The sequence below is a fragment of the Mustelus asterias genome, chromosome 9, assembly GCF_964213995.1.
Source record: "Mustelus asterias chromosome 9, sMusAst1.hap1.1, whole genome shotgun sequence".
In the NCBI taxonomy this organism is placed as follows: Eukaryota; Metazoa; Chordata; class Chondrichthyes; order Carcharhiniformes; family Triakidae; genus Mustelus; species Mustelus asterias.
In genome coordinates, this window is record NC_135809.1 from 16,214,297 (window position 1) to 16,233,150 (window position 18,854).

Here is an 18,854-nt window from a genome sequence, read left to right on the forward strand (position 1 = left end):
CTCCCTCAGTGTACCCGAACAGGTGCCGGAGTGTGGCGACTAGGGGATTTTCACAGTAACTTCATTGCAGTGTTAATGTAAGTCTACTTGTGACTAATAAATAAACTTACTTACTTATAAAGATTGAGACATACACATTAGAAACTGAAATCCCATAAACTTTGAAAAAGTTAAAAAGTATGGAATTATCATGATGAAGACACTTGAACTTACACAATTATAAAATAAGTTTTCCAGGGCCAGAGAGGTTGGTCAGTGGTAGGTACGGCTTACTATGCTGTTAAAAATCCAGTTTCACTTCATGAACCAGGTGTGACTTTTTCCAAGCCATTTTGAAAATCTTTTCTAAATTGTTTTTTCAGTATACACTTATGGCCAGTGAAACACTGATGTAAGATAAATGGACAATATTGGGCACAGAGAAAAAAAGAGTTACCTCATCTCCATGGATGTTTCCAATGTACTTCACATCTGGAATCCCCACAGTGTGTTCTTTTGGATATTTTCCAATTGCCAGAACCCAAAGATTAATACCTAAATTAGAAGTACAAAACATAAGTCTTTATTGACTCGAAAGTTTGAAGTACAAATCTTTTGTCCATTAAAAACTAAAGCTAAAGCAAATTACAACAATTTTTGTATCCCCTTATATTGCTTTTGCCTTCTTTTCACGCCTTCAGGGGCCTAGTGGTATTATTGCGACACTATTAATCCAGAAACTCAACTTGGGTTCAAATACCGCCACGGCGGATGGTGGAATTTGAATTCAATGAAAAATATCTGGAATTAAGAATCTCCTGATGACCATGAAACCATTGTCGATTATCGGAAAAACCCATCTGGTTCACTAATGTCCTTTATTCTATATGGGATTAGGTGGGAGTTCAGGGGCAGGATTCTACTGCCTCGCTCATCCCGAAACTGTAAAATCCCACCCAAGGTCAACGGACCTTTCCATTGTCCACCCCTCGCCCGCTCCGTTTCCCCTAGTGGGCGGGACGGTAAAATTCCAGCCCAGGTGTTTCTCATGTGTCGGTGCAGATTCAATGGGCTGAGGTGTTAGAATGTAACCAATGATAAGATTGGATTTGTTGTAGTGTGACCAATGGTAACAAGCTGTAAGAGTCAGCTGACCCAGTAAACCATGTAACCAATGAAAAAAAATGACGTGGTGGTCAGCTGACCAACTGACTCTGTATAAATAAGAATCTGTTGGGAATTGTGGTAAGCTGGGAATGGCCGAGGGTGAGGCCTCAAGTGTTGGAGTAATGAAGTTTCTTTATTAAACCTTTTTCATTGCTTTATAAGTTGGAGTAAATTTTGTTTTCTTTTAATGCCTACAACTGAAGAGTGCCTTCTGGAAGATTGACATGAGGGACACTGGATGATTCTATGATTCTCCCAAGAAAACATTCTGGGATATTTTTTAATATTAACTGCACTGTATAACTGCAAGTTGTTCCATTTTTAATAGCCCATTAAAAAATCAGGTTTGTATCTGTGTCATTGTGAAGCACTATTTGGACTGCACACTGAAGTAAAAATGCCCATTCCACGGAACACGGCTCAATTTATTCAGATATACAGAAATTTCTATTTTTATAATATTTTGGAAAGGGAAGAATGGAAAGGAAGTGGCTTTTCAGCCTTTTAATTTGTTTTCTTCAAAAACGCCAAGAATATTTTTCTCAATTTTCACCCTCCTTTCAAAGAAACTCACTCATGGCTTGGGTGTGCTTCTGTAGACACTTGTTACCTCCAATGCACTCAACCAACTGAAAGTATTCTCAGCTGAGGCACGGCTATGATCCAACTATTCAGCTACAGAGCACCATAGATTTCCTGATCCTCTCCCTCTTCACTTAACACCTGAACATGTGCACTTCTAACCAGGACCAGCAGGAGATATCCCGGGCCTAGGTGCTTCTCCTGCCTCCGGGCCCTTTATTTCCGTACCCAGCCTTCCTGCTCCCTCACACTTCCCCATCCCTTAACCCTCCGCCTCACATCCATCAGATGATCAGAATTAGGAACCATGCTCACAATGAGGTCGAGCTGTTTCATACAGGTTTAGTTAAACTTGTCAGCTTTTGTGTTCTATAGGCGGAATTTTCCATACCCCCGTGCAGCGTGTTTTGCAGAAGTGGAGGTGGCCCGCCATTGGCCAGCTACGGGATCTTCTGCTCCCCTTATGTCAATGGGTTTTCCCGTTGTTTGCATATCCTCCAATGGTGGGGGATTGCCATTGGCGGGACTGGAAGATCCTGCTGGCGGGACAGCTGGAAAATTCCACCCTGTGCCTTTATTCACAAAGCCCATGGACACAATTACACACAATATGTGGTCATTCATATTATGCAACTGTAATAAATCTTCGGAGGCAGAAGTCCCTTCAGCAAAATCTCTTTCTTTACAATTCCAACAGCAGTACAGAGCGCTGTCAGTCAGCAGTCTACCTTCAGGAGCGCCAGAGGAACTGCCACTCCCAGTTAAATACAAGGAAAAGACTTCCTGATAGGCCCATCAATTGACTCCTTAATCAGGGAGTCCGTATTCCAATAGGCCAACCTCAATGGCCTGATTGAAGTCGTTGCAGCAACCAGGTCCATTTCTTTGAACCCATATCCAGACAGCAACATCCAAATGCTTCAACTTCAAGCACCACAAACAACAATCCTATGTACAAATGAGAATATCTCAAACTAGTTTGACATATCCCATTGGCGCATGATTCCTGCTTTCACTTTAAAGTTTAAAAATGGAAAAACCTTCCAATAAATTAGCACCAACCAATTCATCAGTAATAATGTACTCTTTATATCCACACACATGCACTTTGTCAACAGAATTCTCATTTAGCTTAAATCTAACCACACTTACAAATGTCCAGCGTGCAGCGTGATGGTAATAGGAGAAAAAAAGTACTGTAGATGCTGGAAATCTGAAATGTAAATACAAGATGATGGAAATACTCAGCAGGCCGGCAGCATCGAGTCAGTTCCACAATCTGCGTTAGTTCTGAAGAAAGGTCACTGACCTCTGTTTTCCTCTGCACGGATACTGCCAGATGTGCTGCGCATTTCCAACACTTCTACTTTCTACTGGAGCAGAAATAGCCCCTTCGGAAAAAATCCTCCTGCTTGTGAACCTCTCATTTCCCTTCAGCAAGAAGTTGCGGAACAATTTCCTGAGATCTGGTTTGGCACAACATTAAACATGAATAAATGTTGAGCTATGAAGAAAACACAACTCGCTGAACAAGAAGATTTTTAAAAATCAACGTCAAAGCAATAAATTGTTAATGAAAAATTGTAAATAAGGAAAATGGCATACTGAGGATTTCCAACACTTCCCATGTTTATCGGAGCAAAGGTATTGCCCTTTGCGAGCCCTTCAAAAGTATTCAGATTCTCATTCCCCCTCAGCATCTGCCTAAGGTCAGGTTTGGCATAACATTAAACATGAATTTCAATAAAAATATTTAAGTTATAAAGAAAACACAACATCAATGACAAACCAATAAATTGATTTTTAAAAATAGTTAGTGAAAATAACCATTAAAACGTGCCAAGCAGCAGAGCTAACTGACAGAAGCTTTTTTTGTCTTTTTGCACAGAAGCAGACCTACAGAGTTGGGGAGAGAAAGAGAGGGAGAGACATGACAAGCCCCAAATCCTGATGATCACAGAGAGGGCACCAGGGCTGAGCTAAGGATTGGGTTCAACTAGCACCGACCTTGCACTCACCACTGGTGACGCACGCTCTGAGCTGACCTTGGCAGAATTCATATGAAGGTGGGGATCGGAAGCCAGCTGCCTAACAGTCTGGGCACCTGTCCAGCGTGTGGACTGGGTTTTTGGGCAGAAGGACAGGGAGGATGTATGTGTGGCTCGCTTACTCCCAAACCCACCCGCACACACCCTCTCCACACACATACCCTCTCCACATTCCCTCGCTCCACACACATTCGTGCACGCACACCCTCCACACCACCTGACAGGCGCGCACTCACTCTCCCCCTCCCCACTCCCATTCACTACCCCCCACTCCCCCCCCTCTACACTCCCTCCCCCTCCCCCACATTCCCTATCCCCCCTCACTCCCTCCCCTCCCCCACACACTTCCCCACACTCCCTCCCCCTCCCCCACACTCCCTATCCCCCACACTCCCTCCCCCTCCCCCACACTTCCTCCCCCTCCCCCACACTCCCTATCCCCCATCACTCCCTCCCCCTCCCCCACACCCTCCCCCTCCCCCACACTTCCTATCCCCCATCACTCCCTCCCCCTCCCCCACACCCTCCCCCTCCCCCACACTCCCTATCCCCCTCACTCCCTCCCCCTCCCCCACACTCCCTCCCCCTCCCCCACACTCCCTATCCCCCATCACTCCCTCCCCCTCCCCCACACCCTCCCCCTCCCCCACAACTCTCTTCCCCTCCCCCACCCCCTCCCCCACACTCCCTATCCAACCTCCCACACACACACTCACACCCTATTAGGGATGGGCAACAAATACTGGCCACACCCCATGAATGAATAAAAACAAAAGCAATGATCTTTTCACACATGCACACTCTTTGCAGCTTTCTACTGGAAAACCCCCCGAACTTCTCTCTCTCTCTCTCTCTGCCTCCACTTCCTCCCTAAATATCCCAGTGAACCTACAATGCCCAATTTTCTTTTAATTTGACATCCTTTCTTTGTGAGGGTGTACTAACATTCTGTACAACTGCTGCCCCTCAGGGCCACCCTGGCCCACTCTGCCACCTTGACTCCTGTAGTCCTTTAGTGGGATGGTGAGAGGGCAGTCACAGTTGGAAAACATCACAAAGAAGGCACTCTCACTGTCAAAATAAAGAGCTTGGTAAGACTCAGGCTCTTCCTCCAATAACAGAACTTTGCTGTTTACATGCAGTTAGCATTGTCTGTGGCCTGGACCTTTAAACCGACCTGGTTATGGCAGCCAATGTCGTAGAAATGGTGCGCGGTTTACTTAGCTTCGACTCCTCAGCCCTCGCTGCACTTCATGGATTTCGCCTGGCCTGAGGCAGAGGGTTGGGTGGGATAGGGAGCACCTGGATTTAAGAGTAAGAAATCACAACTGGAGTGGAAATCCGACTCATTTGCCACTCCACCGGAAGTCAGAATTATAGAATCCTACAGTGCAGAAGGCCACTTGGCCCATCAAGTCTGCACCGATCACAATCCCACCCAGGCCCTCTCCCCTGTAACTCCATACATTTACCCTAACTAGTCCCCCTGACACTAAGGGGCAATTTAGCATGGCCAATCAACCTAACCCACACATCTTTGGACTGTGGGAGGAAACTGGAGCACCCGGAGGAAACCCACGCAGACACGAGGAGAATGTGCAAACTCCACACAGACAGTGACCCAAGCCAGGAATCGAACCCGGGGCCCTGGCGCTGAGAGGCAGCAGTGCTAACCATTGTGCCACCGTGCCGCCCAAGTTATGGCCCAATGCTTCAGGTCAATGACTTTCGGTCATCTTTCCCCACATTATTCATCGTGGCTGGAGTTCCAAACATCAATTCAGCAGTGGGTATTATCATCGGCAAGCCCAATTCGATCCTCACCTGAATATCTGCACCATTCCCACTGGGAGGCAACCAAGTGAAAGATTCAGATCTCAGGACCACCTACCAGTACCCAGGCTGAGAGTCAGTAACTCGGTACACACTCCCTCCCCCGCACTCCCTCCCCCTCCCACACACTCCCTATCCCCCATCACTCCCTCCCCCGCCATACTCCCTCCCCCCCCACACTCCCTCCCCCTCCCACACTCCCGATCCCCATCACTCCCTCCCCCCCCACACTCCCTCCCCCTCACTTCCTCCCCCTCCCCCACAACTCTCTCCCCCTCCCCCACCCCCTCCCCCACACTCACTATCCAACCTCCCACACACACACTCACACCCTATTAGGGATGGGCAATAAATACTGGCCACACCCCATGAATGAATAAAAACAAAAGCAATGATCTTTTCACACATGCACACTCTTTGCAGCTTTCTACTGGAAAACCCTCCCTGCAACACAACTAGAATGCAAAACGTTAAAGAGGAAATAAGAGAGGCCTTACAGAAATTTCCTCCTGACTTTTTGAAATAAGCCATTGTTGGGGTACATTTGTATGGGTAAATATTATAAATAAGATATAGCTTTAGGTGGGTTTAATGTAATGTTTCTGTGCCTAGAAGGACATATAATTAGATTCATGCTGGAATCTAATTATATATGACTCTGTTCATCCATGTTTTATATAAAAAAGTATAAGTTACGGTCTTTTGAGCCAGGGTTCCATTCTGGGATCTTCCCGTTCAGTTATAACATCAACTGGGATCATAACACCATGTACAAAATATTGTCGTTTATGTTTAAAAAGCTGGAACAGAAACACACCTAGAAACAGCACTCCCTGTTCCAAAAATTAAAGCTAATCTGTTCTTATTAATCAGTCAATAGTACAGATAAAATATTCTTTATTCACATTTTATTCACATTCACATTTGCCCCAAGTTACTGAAACTAAATACTGTACTAGTTTCACAAAAAAAATCAATTATGATTATTTTGAATATCCATCAACAAATTGTAGATTGGCCAAAGAAATGCAAGTTTAGTTTTGTTTACAGATGGGTACAATATTCCAAATTCCAATTCTCTTCCCGCACCCAGCGATGCACTAAGGCATGTCCACCATCTACAAGACACAAGTCAGGAGTGTGATGGAATACTGTCCAAGTGCCTGGATGAGTCCAGCTCGACTTACCCTCATGAAGCTTGACATCATCCAGTTAAAGCAGCCTGCTTGGCTGGCACACCATCCATCACCTGAAATATTCACCCCCCTTCACCATCGATGCATCATGGCAGCAGTGTGCACCATCTACATAATGCACTGGGACAACTCATCCAGGCTCCTTACAGCACTTTCCAGAAACATGACCTCCACCATCTAGATTTATAAGGACAAGGACTGCAGATGGGCAGCACAGTGGCACAGTGGTTATCACTGCTGTCTCACAGCAAGAAGTTTAACAACACCAGGTTAAAGTCCAACAGGTTTATTTGGTAGCAAAAGCCACACAAGCTTTCGGAGCTCCAAGCCCCTTCTTCAGGTGAGTGGGAATTCTGTTCACAAACAGAGCATATAAAGACACAAACTCAATTTACATGAATAATGGTTGGAATGCGAATACTTACAACTAATCAAGTCTTTAAGAAACAAAACAACGTGAGTGGAGAGAGCATCAAGACAGGCTAAAAAGATGTCTAATATGTCACAGACATCAAGTTTCTACAAAGGTCTCACAGCACCAGTGACCTGGATTTGATTCCCGGCTTGGGTCACTGTCGATGTGGAGTTTGCACGTTCTCCCCATGTTTTTCAGGAAGAGAAGGTGTTACAGGCTAATAGGCTGGAGGAAATAGATGTTCAGAGGGAGGATGTATTGGCAGTTTTGAATAAACTGAAGGTCGATAAGTCCCCTGGGCCTGATGAAATGTATCCTAGGATTCTTTGGGAGGCGAGGGATGAGATTGCAGAGCCTTTGGCTTTGATCTTTGGGTCCTCGCTGTCCACGGGGATGGTGCCGGAGGACTGGAGAGTGGCAAATGTTGTTCCTCTGTTTAACAAAGGGAATAGAAATGACCCTGGTAATTATAGACCGGTTAGTCTGACTTCGGTGGTTGGTAAATTGATGGAAAAGGTCCTTAGGGATGGGATTTACGACCATTTAGAAAGATGCGGATTAATCCGGGATAGTCAGCACGGATTTGTGAAGGGCAAATCGTGCCTCACAAATTTGATAGAATTTTTTGAGGAGGTAACTAGGTGTGTTGATGAAGGTAGGGCGGTTGATGTCATATACATGGATTTTAGTAAGGCGTTTGATAAGGTCCCCCATGGTCGGCTTATGATGAAAGTAAGGAGGTGTGGGATAGAGGGAAAGTTGGCCGATTGGATAGGTAACTGGCTATCTGATCGAAGACAGAGGGTGGTGGTGGATGGAAAATTTTCGGACTGGAGGCAGGTTGCTAGCGGAGTGCCGCAGGGATCGGTGCTTGGTCCTCTGCTCTTTGTGATTTTTATTAATGACTTAGAGGAGGGGGCTGAAGGGTGGATCAGTAAATTTGCTGATGACACCAAGATTGGTGGAGTAGTGGATGAGGTGGAGGGCTGTTGTAGGCTGCAAAGAGACATAGATAGGATGCAAAGCTGGGCTGAAAAATGGCAAATGGAGTTTAACCCTGATAAATGTGAGGTGATTCATTTTGGTAGGACTAATTTAAATGTGGATTACAGGGTCAAAGGTAGGGTTCTGAAGACTGTGGAGGAACAGAGAGATCTTGGGGTCCATATCCACAGATCTCTAAAGGTTGCCACTCAAGTGGATAGAGCTGTGAAGAAGGCATATAGTGTGTTAGCTTTTATTAACAGGGGGTTGGAGTTTAAGAGCCGTGGGGTTATGCTGCAACTGTACAGGACCTTGGTGAGACCGCATTTGGAATATTGCGTGCAGTTCTGGTCACCTCACTATAAGAAGGATGTGGAAGCGCTGGAAAGAGTGCAGAGGAGATTTACCAGGATGCTGCCTGGTTTGGAGTGTCGGTCTTATGAGGAAAGGTTGAGGGAGCTAGGGCTGTTCTCTCTGGAGCGGAGGAGATTGAGGGGAGACTTAATAGAGGTTTATAAAATGATGAAGGGGATAGATCGAGTGAACGTTCAAAGACTATTTCCTCGGGTGGATGGTGCTATTACAAGGGGGCATAACTATAGGGTTCGTGGTGGGAGATATAGGAAGGATATCAGAGGTAGGTTCTTCACGCAGAGAGTGGTTGGGGTGTGGAATGGACTGCCTGCAGTGATAGTGGAGTCAGACACTTTAGGAACATTTAAGCGGTTATTGGATAGGCACATGGAGCACACCAGGATGGTAGGGAGTGGGATAGCTTGATCTTGGTTTCAGATGAAGGTCGGCACAACATCGTGGGCCGAAGGGCCTGTTCTGTGCTGTACTGTTCTATGTTCTATGTTCTATATGTTCTCCCCGTGTCTGTATGGGTTTTTTCCGGGTGCTCCGGCTTCCTCCCACAGTGCAGGTTAGGTGGATTGGCCAAGCTAAATTGTCCCTTAATGTCAGGGGGACTAGCTAGGCTAAATGCTAGGGTTATGGGGATAGGGCCTGGGTGGGATTGTGTGGGTACAGACTCGATGGGCCAAATGTTCTCCTGCTACGCTGAAGGATTCTATGATTCTATGAGATGCTTGGGAACATCACCCATCTGCAGGTTCCCCTCCACGTCACTCACCATCCTGACTTGGAAAGATATTGCCGTTCCTTCGTTATCGCCAGATCAAAATCCTGGAACTCCCTTCCTAACGGCATTGTGGGTGTACCTACACAATATGGACTACAGCAATTCAAGAAGGTGGTTCACCACCCCCTCCTCAAGGACAATAGCCAGCGTTGCCCAGATATGTTAAAGGAATAAATAATAAAAATTGTCTCGACTCTTAATTTTTAAAAAATTACCATTCTGCGGTTATGATCTGATGTTCTAATTTGCACAAATAAAAAAGAATTTATTACATGTGTCAAGCTTGCAAATGATCAGGATATAGAAAATATATATTTTTTCACTTTGACGGTAAGTTGACAAAACTTAGTCATAGTAAATGCAGATATGTAATCCATAACATATGGATCTAATTTTTTTTATTCATTCAAGGGACAAGGGTGTCGCTGGCCAGCATTTATTGCCCATCTCTAGTTGCCTAAGGGCAGTTGAGAATCAACCACATTGCTGTGGCTCTGGAGTCACATGTAGGCCAGACCAGGTAAGGACGGCAGATTTCCTTCCCTAAAGGACATTAGTGAACCAGATTGGTTTTGCTGACAATCGACAATGGTTTCATGGTTGTCAGCAAATTCTTAATTCCAGATTTTTTTTATTGAATTCAAATTCCACCATCTGCTGTGGCGGGATTCGAACCCGGGTCCCCAGACCATTAGCTGAGTTTCTGGATTAATAGTCCAGCAATATTATCACTAGGCCATCGGCTCCCTAAAATTATGCTCTGGAAAAACTGGAAGTAATAAATATCTACAAAGCTTTTGTACCAAGTGGGAGTCAATTTGCATCCTAGAATCCTTTTGATGCTAAATGAAGAAGTTAATGATGCTTTTGATAGTTTTCAGGATTTTTAATGAATGCTGAAATAATGCCCAAGGACTGGAGAACAGAAAATAGCAGTTTCATTTATTTTTAAAACAAAATACTCCATTAGCCTAATAATGACAGATCGGCTAGTCTTAATTGATTGCAGTCATTCTGCAGTTTATTAGGAAAGGAATATCTAAAGAGGATCAGAGCAGACTTGGGACACGGTAGATACAATAATTGTTTCAGCAGACATAGTTTATTTGTTCCTAGTAGGAAAGTTAAGAATCATGGAATACATGACAGACTGATTTGTTGGATTGAGGATTGTCTAAGCAACAGAAAACACAGGGTGGAGATAAATGGCAAACAAAACCTAGGAAAAAGTTATCAGTAACTGCTTCCACTTGATTCTGACCAAACAGCCCTGTTCTTCATTAAGTTTGTTAATAATAGAAACTAGGTTATTTGAAACTGGTGTGGACAGAATGGAAAGAACACGGATTATTTTGAGGCATTGGGCTGAATGAGGCAGATGATTTTTAAATGCAGAGAAACTGTGGTAACTTCAGCAGAAATTCTGGACGGAGTATGTAAACAGGGTTTCCATTAATCTTCTACCAAGGTTACAGCTGCCGACTGGGGGACCCCTGAGACCCCCATCCCTGCAACAAAATCTCTGACATCAGATTAGAACAATGGACTATAAATATATAAACATATAATCACCTTGCCTGCATTTAATACTGGTCTCCCCGAATGGTTCGCTGCACTTATCCCATGAGAAGTCAAGTAATTTGATCAACAAGTTCTGAGAATCACTCTCCGACGTGCTGGGCTCACTGGCCCAGGATTTAGGATCCTTCAATTTATGATCATCCCCTATTTACTCCAGCTGGAATAAAGAATCTGCCAGAATTTTACCGGAATCAGGGCGGGTGAGGCTCGGAGAACGACATTTTCCGTTGGCCTCGGGCGGGATCTTACGAGCCTCGGGCGGGCCAGGCGGTAAAATTCCGGAGCACACAATGGGCCCAAAAGCGGGCGCGGAATGCGCCTCCGCCACACTCAGCCCCAGATAACAAGCAGCCAGGATGAAATGGGTGCCAGGAAAGGCTCAGCGCTGCCCGGGAGAGCAGGAAGAGGGCAGATGCCGAGTAAAGGGCTGGTGCTTCCAATGGGCTCCCTCAAGGGATTGACTACTGCGGAATTGTCTCAAGGAGCTGCAGACATGCACTAAATAAATTGTAATGGAAAAACGGTGCAAACGGTGTCCAGGCAGCATAATCAAGCACAAAGCATGTGGTGAACCACTGTTACTACATGTATGTGCCTGGACACACCCATGCTGCACCTGGCCCGAGACTCCTCCCTTTCCACCTGAGACCCCTCCCTTTCCACTCAGAGTGGGATATAAAGGTGATGGTCCCTCCTCCTTGCCTCAGTCCAGACCAGGTCAGCTACAAGGGTGTGCTCCTGTTCTCTGTGAATAAAAGTCTATTAGTTTTCCCTCACTCTCAGAAGTCTTCGCGTCGTAATTGATAGTGCATCAAAGCATAGTCGTCAGACATCCTTTTTAATTTTATTCCAGCCCTGACATTTCATCCTGCTCTGGATCGAATTTGCAGCTAAAAGATAAAGGCTGCCTAGCCAACTGTAAATGCAGGTGGGCCATGTAAAATTGCTTTTAATTGGCCCCTTAAAGGGGTAAATTGTCGGCGGGTGCACTTCTGACTCCTGCGCTTGCCCGCCAATCAAAATATTGCGCGAGGAATCTGGGATGCGCGCCCGACATTTTCTCGTGCAATTTCACCCACTTCCGGGTCATCCACACACTCGCATGAGCAATGTGAAATTCTGGCCAGTGTACGTCTGCATGGTCATGCAAGGAATAAGGCTGAGCAAAATTAGGCCTTGCTCTGATGCTTCCGGGGTTCAATCGCCTGACACCTAAAGACCCGATTTTAACTCTAAGTAAATGGGGTTTGAGTGAGCTAAATCGGGCCCTTACGCTCTGCGTATATGGGAAATGGCAACTTGCCCTGAGTTACCAGAAAACAGCTGGCACCTTGAAGCAAGCATTGGATCAGATTCGGGCACAGGTCAATTTTGTACAAACGGTCGGAATGCACAATATTAATCAGAGTTGGAATGGTCTACTGAATTAACTTTGATCTTCCAAAGTGGTCAGAAAATAAATTTCTATTTCTTATTCCACCCACTGCACTCCCTCCCAATCAAATTGGCTTGGATTTTTAAATCTAATCTTTCACCTCCCCTAGGAGGTCACATGGCTTGTGGATAATGAGGCGTGAATAGACTGCAATATCCCAATATCTAACCCCATTTCCAAAAACAGTGCAAAATTAAAAAGAAAACAAACAAATAGTTGGTTGGCAATGCCAAGATCTTCAACGTAGAATAAACAGGATGTGTAAAAATAACACTGCCTTTCTTTAGCATCTGGTTTAAAACCATTTTGGAAATGATTCCTTGGACTGTACACATACAGAACTCAAGAATATAACCATTTCTGAGATCATGAAGAGCCATTATTTATTTCTTTGTACCCACCACCCGCTCGGCACTGCATTGTTAAGTTGTGATGTGGAGATGCCGGTGTTGGACTGGGGTAAACACAGTAAGAGTTTTAACCTGGTGTTGTTAAAACTCTTACTGTTGTTAAGTTGTCTCAGTTGTCTCAGCACATGAAGGCAAAATAGGTGCTGGGATCAGAAACAAAAACAGAAAATGCTGGAAAACCTTAGCAGATCTGAGAATAGAGCCAACGTTTCGAGTCTGGATGACCCTTCTTCAAAATTTAAGAGCAAAGAAAATCAGAAGAGTTTTATACTATGAGGGTGGGAGGGGTTGCTGCTGTAATCGGAAAAAGGAAATGTAAATGATGATGAAGAAAGGTGCTAAAGGTGTCCCTAAAGTTGAAGAGTTAAATCACAAAAAATTGATTGTTTTTGCAAAACAGGGACAAGCATACAAAAAACTCATTTATAAAAGTCTTTTCTATTTCTTATCTGTATACATTTATACAGATCATTTACCCCCATCATTAAAAATTTCTTATTCAACAAACCCTTGGGGGCGATCTTACCAGTTTGTCATTCCAGTTGATTGGACAAGAGACGAAAAATTGGATTTGCGCCCAGTTACCAGCCCCGTTCTGCCGGCTAAATCGGCTTTGCGCCCTCAAGCCGATTTCAATATTTATAAGTTTATTTAAATCTCATTAGTGAGTCCTGAATGCAATCGTCCGGGCTCACTTGCCATAGCGGCCTCACCAGTGGAGGTCCTCACCAGCAAGGATGTATGGTCCCCACCATGGGGACCTGACATATGGCCTCACTGATAGGCACAGTAAGAAGCCTCACAACACCAGGTTAGAGTCCAACAGGTTTATTTGGCAGCACTAGCTTTCGGAGTCTCAAGCTCCTTCATCAGGTGAGTGAAGGCTTGTGATCCTCTCCACTTGGAGCCGGCAGTTTGCAGTGTCAATGGTAGCCATGATGTGGAGATGCTGGCGTTGGACTGGGGTAAGCACAGTAAGAAGTCTCACAAGTCCTCACTCACCTGATGAAGGAGCTTGAGACTCCGAAAGCTAGTGCTGCCAAATAAACCTGTTGGACTTTAACCTGGTGTTGTGAGACTTCTTACTGTGCCTACCCCAGTCCAACGCCGGCATCTCCACATCATGGCTCATTGATAGGACCAGAGTCCATTGAAGCTCCTTGGGTGGTTGGGAGTAGGACCGGGCAGTGCCCTTTGGGAGGCTGAAGGGGTTGGTGCCTGAAGGGATGGAGCCTAAAGGGGGCAGGCCCATGACGGGAAGGCAGTGGGGGTACTCTGCATCGGGGGTGGGGATGATCGGGGTGGGGGTTGGGGATCAGCCGGAGCAATGTCCGGGGGGGGCGACTGAGTGGGCAGCTCAGCAGCCGGCTTCCCGGTGTGAATAGGCTCCACCCACTCCCCCTACTGGCGAGAACCACATTTCAGCTCTTTCTTTTCCCCGGCTTTTTTTCCCCAGGTGTCACATGATTGTATCTGAGAAATCACCCTAAAATGGGCGCAATTCTCTCCAGTTTTCATGCTTGTTCAGCACTTCAAATTTTTTTGGTTAGATCTTCCCCAAAGTCTTACCTTCGTTTTGTAATTTTTGATGGGAGGAATAATGTTATTTCTTTTACATAATTTGTTTAATATTAGGGGTGCTGCTGGAGAGCTGTTTTCTACACATTGACACACACACAAGCACACATTCACGCGCGCACACACACACACACACACGCGCTCTCATCTTCCTCCCACCGTCCCCTCAATGCCATTTAAACTTAAATTCCGACTGCATGTTATAGCAAAAACAGCATTTAATGAAGATAGAGGAGGCTTAAATTCTAGTTCGAAAACCCAATTGTCTTGAGCGATTACTACACCATTTTTACACCACTCACAACAACCTGCAAAACATGTGGAGTAAAATGAGTACCTTTATTGCAACAGTATTTCTTTTAAATCCCTGTATATGTCATTCCAACCTTCCTCTACTATGCTTCCCATGCCTTATCCACCCCCTTCATTTTATTCCTTCCATATTATCCCCAGCCCATTCCATCTTCCTGTGCCATCCCAATCTCCCGCCATCTCTCCTGAATGCCAACCCCCTTCCCATGCCATTTCCTCATACCTTGATCATCCCTCCCATGCTACAACATCCCCCCATGCCGTCGCCTCCCTCCCAGGCCATTCGCCAACTCTCCCGACCTCTTTCCCCAATCCCTCCAGCCAGGATAACTTTGTTGTTGGGCTCCCCTCAACATCTGCTGTTTTGTTCTCCATCAGCCCTGCCACTGCGAACACCAACTGTTGGCAGCGACAGACACATCACGTGCTTCTGTCCCCTACATGGCCGATGTGCCTCCAGCTATCAAAACAACCCATGGGGCACACAGAAAAGTGCAGACTGGCATAAACTGTGCATTATTATCATAGATTATTGAGTGACAGAGCCAAGAAATTACTGTTTGCAATATTAGTGGACAAATGTTTAAAAAGTGTTGAAGTAATCAGAAAAATATCATACAAATCAGTAACAGAAGAAAAATCTTGTATTTAATGCATATCAATTTGTAAAATTGCTTTCCCCTCACAAAATCCGAAACAGAGATTAAGCATGAACCCATATTCCAAGCAGAACAATGAAGATAATATTTTCTCGGCTTAACTGCGGCTAAACACCGATCACCTTTGGCTAACTTCTCTCTGAGCTGCAGACAGCAGAAGCTCAAACCGCAACCAAATTGATTATGTACAGAGCTTCAATTGCAATAAGATTAGCTGCCTTGATTGAGGATTTTTGTATATTTATTCCTTTCACTTCCAGTTAAATAAATCATAGAATCCCTACAGTGCAGAAGGAGGCCATTCAGCCCATTGAACCTACACCTACAACAATCCAACCCAGGCCCCATATATCCCTGTAATCCTATGTATTTACCCTGCTAATCCCCTTGACACATGGCCAATCCACCTAACCTGCACATCTTTGGACTGTGGGAGGAAACCAGAGCACCCAGAGGAAACCCACACAGACACGGGGAGAACGTGCAGACTCCGCACAGACAGTCACCCAAGGCCGGAATTGAACCTGGGTCCCTGGCACTGTAAGGTAGCAATGCTAATGACTGTGCCACCATGCCACCCATCTTCCAGTCTCTTCCCCCCTTTCCAATTTTGACTTGTACTGAATACCAGCTCCCACTCACAGGCTGCACGATGGACAATAGATCCACTCTACTTCGGGTGTAGATCTGGCTTTATCTCTCAACTTCCATGGAGTTATAAACTACATAAGAACCAGAGCTGGCACAGTCTCTTGGCTATTTTTCCAAACAGTAACCAGTCCTGTCTGCTGGCTCTGCCTTTACTCAATTCACAGAAATAGCTCAAAGCAAAGAACCTCATAAACTTTAACCCATCTCCGTGGCAATGTGACTCACATGGGCTGTTCCCTGGTACAAACACTATTAGCAACTTTTTAATTCCAAAGCTTTCCTTTAATCTGGGAAACCACATGAATAACATATTTTACTGGAATAATTATAAGCATCATGGCTCAACTCTTTAGCCAAGTTATCTCACCTGCCATTTTATGATCTGACTTTTCTAGCTGTTGACCCCAATTTTTTAAGAAGTTATGTTGCCTTCAATGTAATAAACTCCAAGCTTGTTGGAATTGCATTCACATCAGGGTTGCTGACTACCCCATTCAGATGCCCCCCCCCCGCACCCCCCCCCCCCTCCCCCCCCCCATTCTCCAGTCAAAACTTTAATTCCTAAAACTAAAGGCAGTATTCGAAAACACAGAACTGGACATTCGCCACAGAGTCAATTTACAACATTTACAAATGAAATGCTTCCTGTGTGTTGAATTACATACTTGAAGATAACCGGACAACCTTTTTTCAACCCACCAATGCATAGTCTTTGAATATGGGACTCTGCACTTGCAGAACACCCTGCAGATGTGGAGCTGAGCTCAAAATTTGAAAAGAAAAATTGCTCCTGTATATAAATCAGCAGTTGTCATTAAGTAAAAACTATTCAGAAGCATTTTTTAAAGGGGCGCTTAATTATTTCATAGATCATATAAACCCTACAGTGCACCGACACCAATCCCACCCAGGTCCCTATAGTGCAGAAAGAGACCATTCGGCTCATCAAGCCTGCACCGCCAACAATCCAACCCAGGTCCTTTATATCCCTGTAACCCCGCATATTTACCCTGCGAAACCCACTGACACTAAGGGGCAATTTAGCATGGCCAATCCATCTAACACGCAAACCAGCCTCCCATCCATTGACTCTGTCTACACTTCCCGCTGCCTCTGCAAAGCAACCAGCATAATTAAGGACCCCCTCGCACCCCGGACGTTCTCGCTTCCACCTTCTTCCGTCGGGAAAAAGAATCAAAAGTCTGAGGTCCCGTAAGAACAGCTTCTTCCCTGCTGCCATCTAGACTTTTGAATGGACCTACCTCGCATTAATTTGATCTCTCTATACCAGTGGTTCCCAAAGGGTACGGCGCGCCACACTGGTGCAGCGAGAGAGGATGGCAAGTGTGGTGGGAAGATTCAAGGACAATCAAAGAAACATTTAAACATGGATAGATATTTTTCCGAAGTGAGAGCAAGAGCATCAAGTGATGCTGAGGATGGTGTCCCATGATGATATTATAAAGTAGTTGTGTTCTATGTTATGAATCAAGCACTGCTAGGAGTTGTTTTTTTTTGTTTTTGAATGTATTTCTTATCAATAAAAAATAAGGTGTGGCGCGAGCAAATTTTTATTCCGAAAGTGTGGCCCCGTGAAAAAAGTTTGGGAACCACTACTCTATACCTTAGCTATGACTGCAACACCACATTCTGCACTATCTCCTTTCCTTCTCTATGAACGGTATGCTTTGTATAGCGCGCAAGGAACAATACTTTTCACTGTATACAAATACATGTGACAATAATAAATTAAGTCTAAATCAAATCAAATCAAAACCTGCACACCTTTGAAATAGGCAATTTATAAAGAGGACACTTTTTTTCCCCTTCAAGAAGATCCTACACATGGCAAAATAGAAACATTGCAACAAGCTTCCATCCGCTTCTAACATATTTATTCCTAACAACCCACGCTTCACTCAGGCACTCACCAGTCACAGATGTCCCAATGCTGTAGAGGTGTGTAATTGAGGGGTATTTTTTGCTGATGTCCCGCAGAAATCTTTCCAAATCTTTGGTACTGTGGTGTTTAAATTCCAGTGAGGTCGTCATGTCAGGAAGGATTGCCCAAATCAACAGAAACTTCAGGCTGCGGAACATCTTTCAGTAGGATTCCTGAAAGGGCAGAAACACAAGTTGTAGTGTGTGTGTGTGTGACCCGCTGTCAAACTCAAGGAAACCTCAACATTCTTGTAATTTCGCTGAGAAATCTTCATTCTGAAAATGAGGACTGAATAGATCCGCACATTTTTTTAAAAATAGGCTGATTGGAGTGGGAGGGAATTCCTTACCTAAGCAGCCTTCTGCACAGTCTCCAGCAAACACCATCTCACGTTACTGATGGGCTTTTTATATGTTTTAAAAGCCGGACTGTGCTGCTGGGGTCCACCAACCAGCAGCCCTCCCCGTTTGATGGACAGCAGAAGCAGCCACAGAGAGGGTTGCGACCGTCAGTCGGATAAGAAATCCCAGCGCTAATCAGCGCACACGAGTCTCTCTGCCTCTCTCCCCCTCCAGCCCACCCTGCCACCCGCACCAACCCGGCATACAAACCTCCTTTGTTCAAGAGATAACGCGTCAGTTTAGCCCCCTGGGGCTGCAGTTGGGGCAGTATCAGTGATAAGGTGTAGGCTCAGTCTGCAGAACTTGTCGCCTGGCAGTATCAAATAGTGTGGAGAGAGGTCACCTCCTTAGTCACAAATTCCAAATCCGGCGTTTGGGTTCAAATGCAAAAAAAAACTTTTCAGGTACATGATTTTACATCAGGAAGTTCTTCCACGTTAAACTTTTTAAACCTCTGATTAATGTATTGCGCTGAAAAGAACTCTTCAACGTCGCCCCTTGTCATTTTTTTCTTTTAAAACAACTCCCTGAACGACA

General features: G+C 45.0%; 1 protein-coding gene across 2 annotated transcripts in view; it reads right to left on the reverse strand.

Moving 5' to 3' along the window:
• LOC144498513 (carboxypeptidase M-like) overlaps nt 1–18,608 on the reverse strand; it is a 57,776-nt gene extending 39,168 nt beyond the window's left edge. Inside the window, exons 1-3 of one of the 2 annotated variants that reach the window (XM_078219738.1) lie at nt 18,528–18,608; nt 17,906–18,089; nt 437–534 (exon numbers count right to left, since the gene is read on the reverse strand). In XM_078219738.1, the coding sequence (XP_078075864.1) occupies nt 437–534; nt 17,906–18,074 (267 nt within the window). In that variant the 5' untranslated portion in view covers nt 18,075–18,089; nt 18,528–18,608. Of the gene's footprint in view, nt 1–436; nt 535–17,905; nt 18,090–18,265; nt 18,314–18,527 lie in introns of those variants that run through there. The other variant, XM_078219739.1, reaches the window with a different exon arrangement.
• Nucleotides 18,609–18,854: the final 246 nt, after the last annotated feature.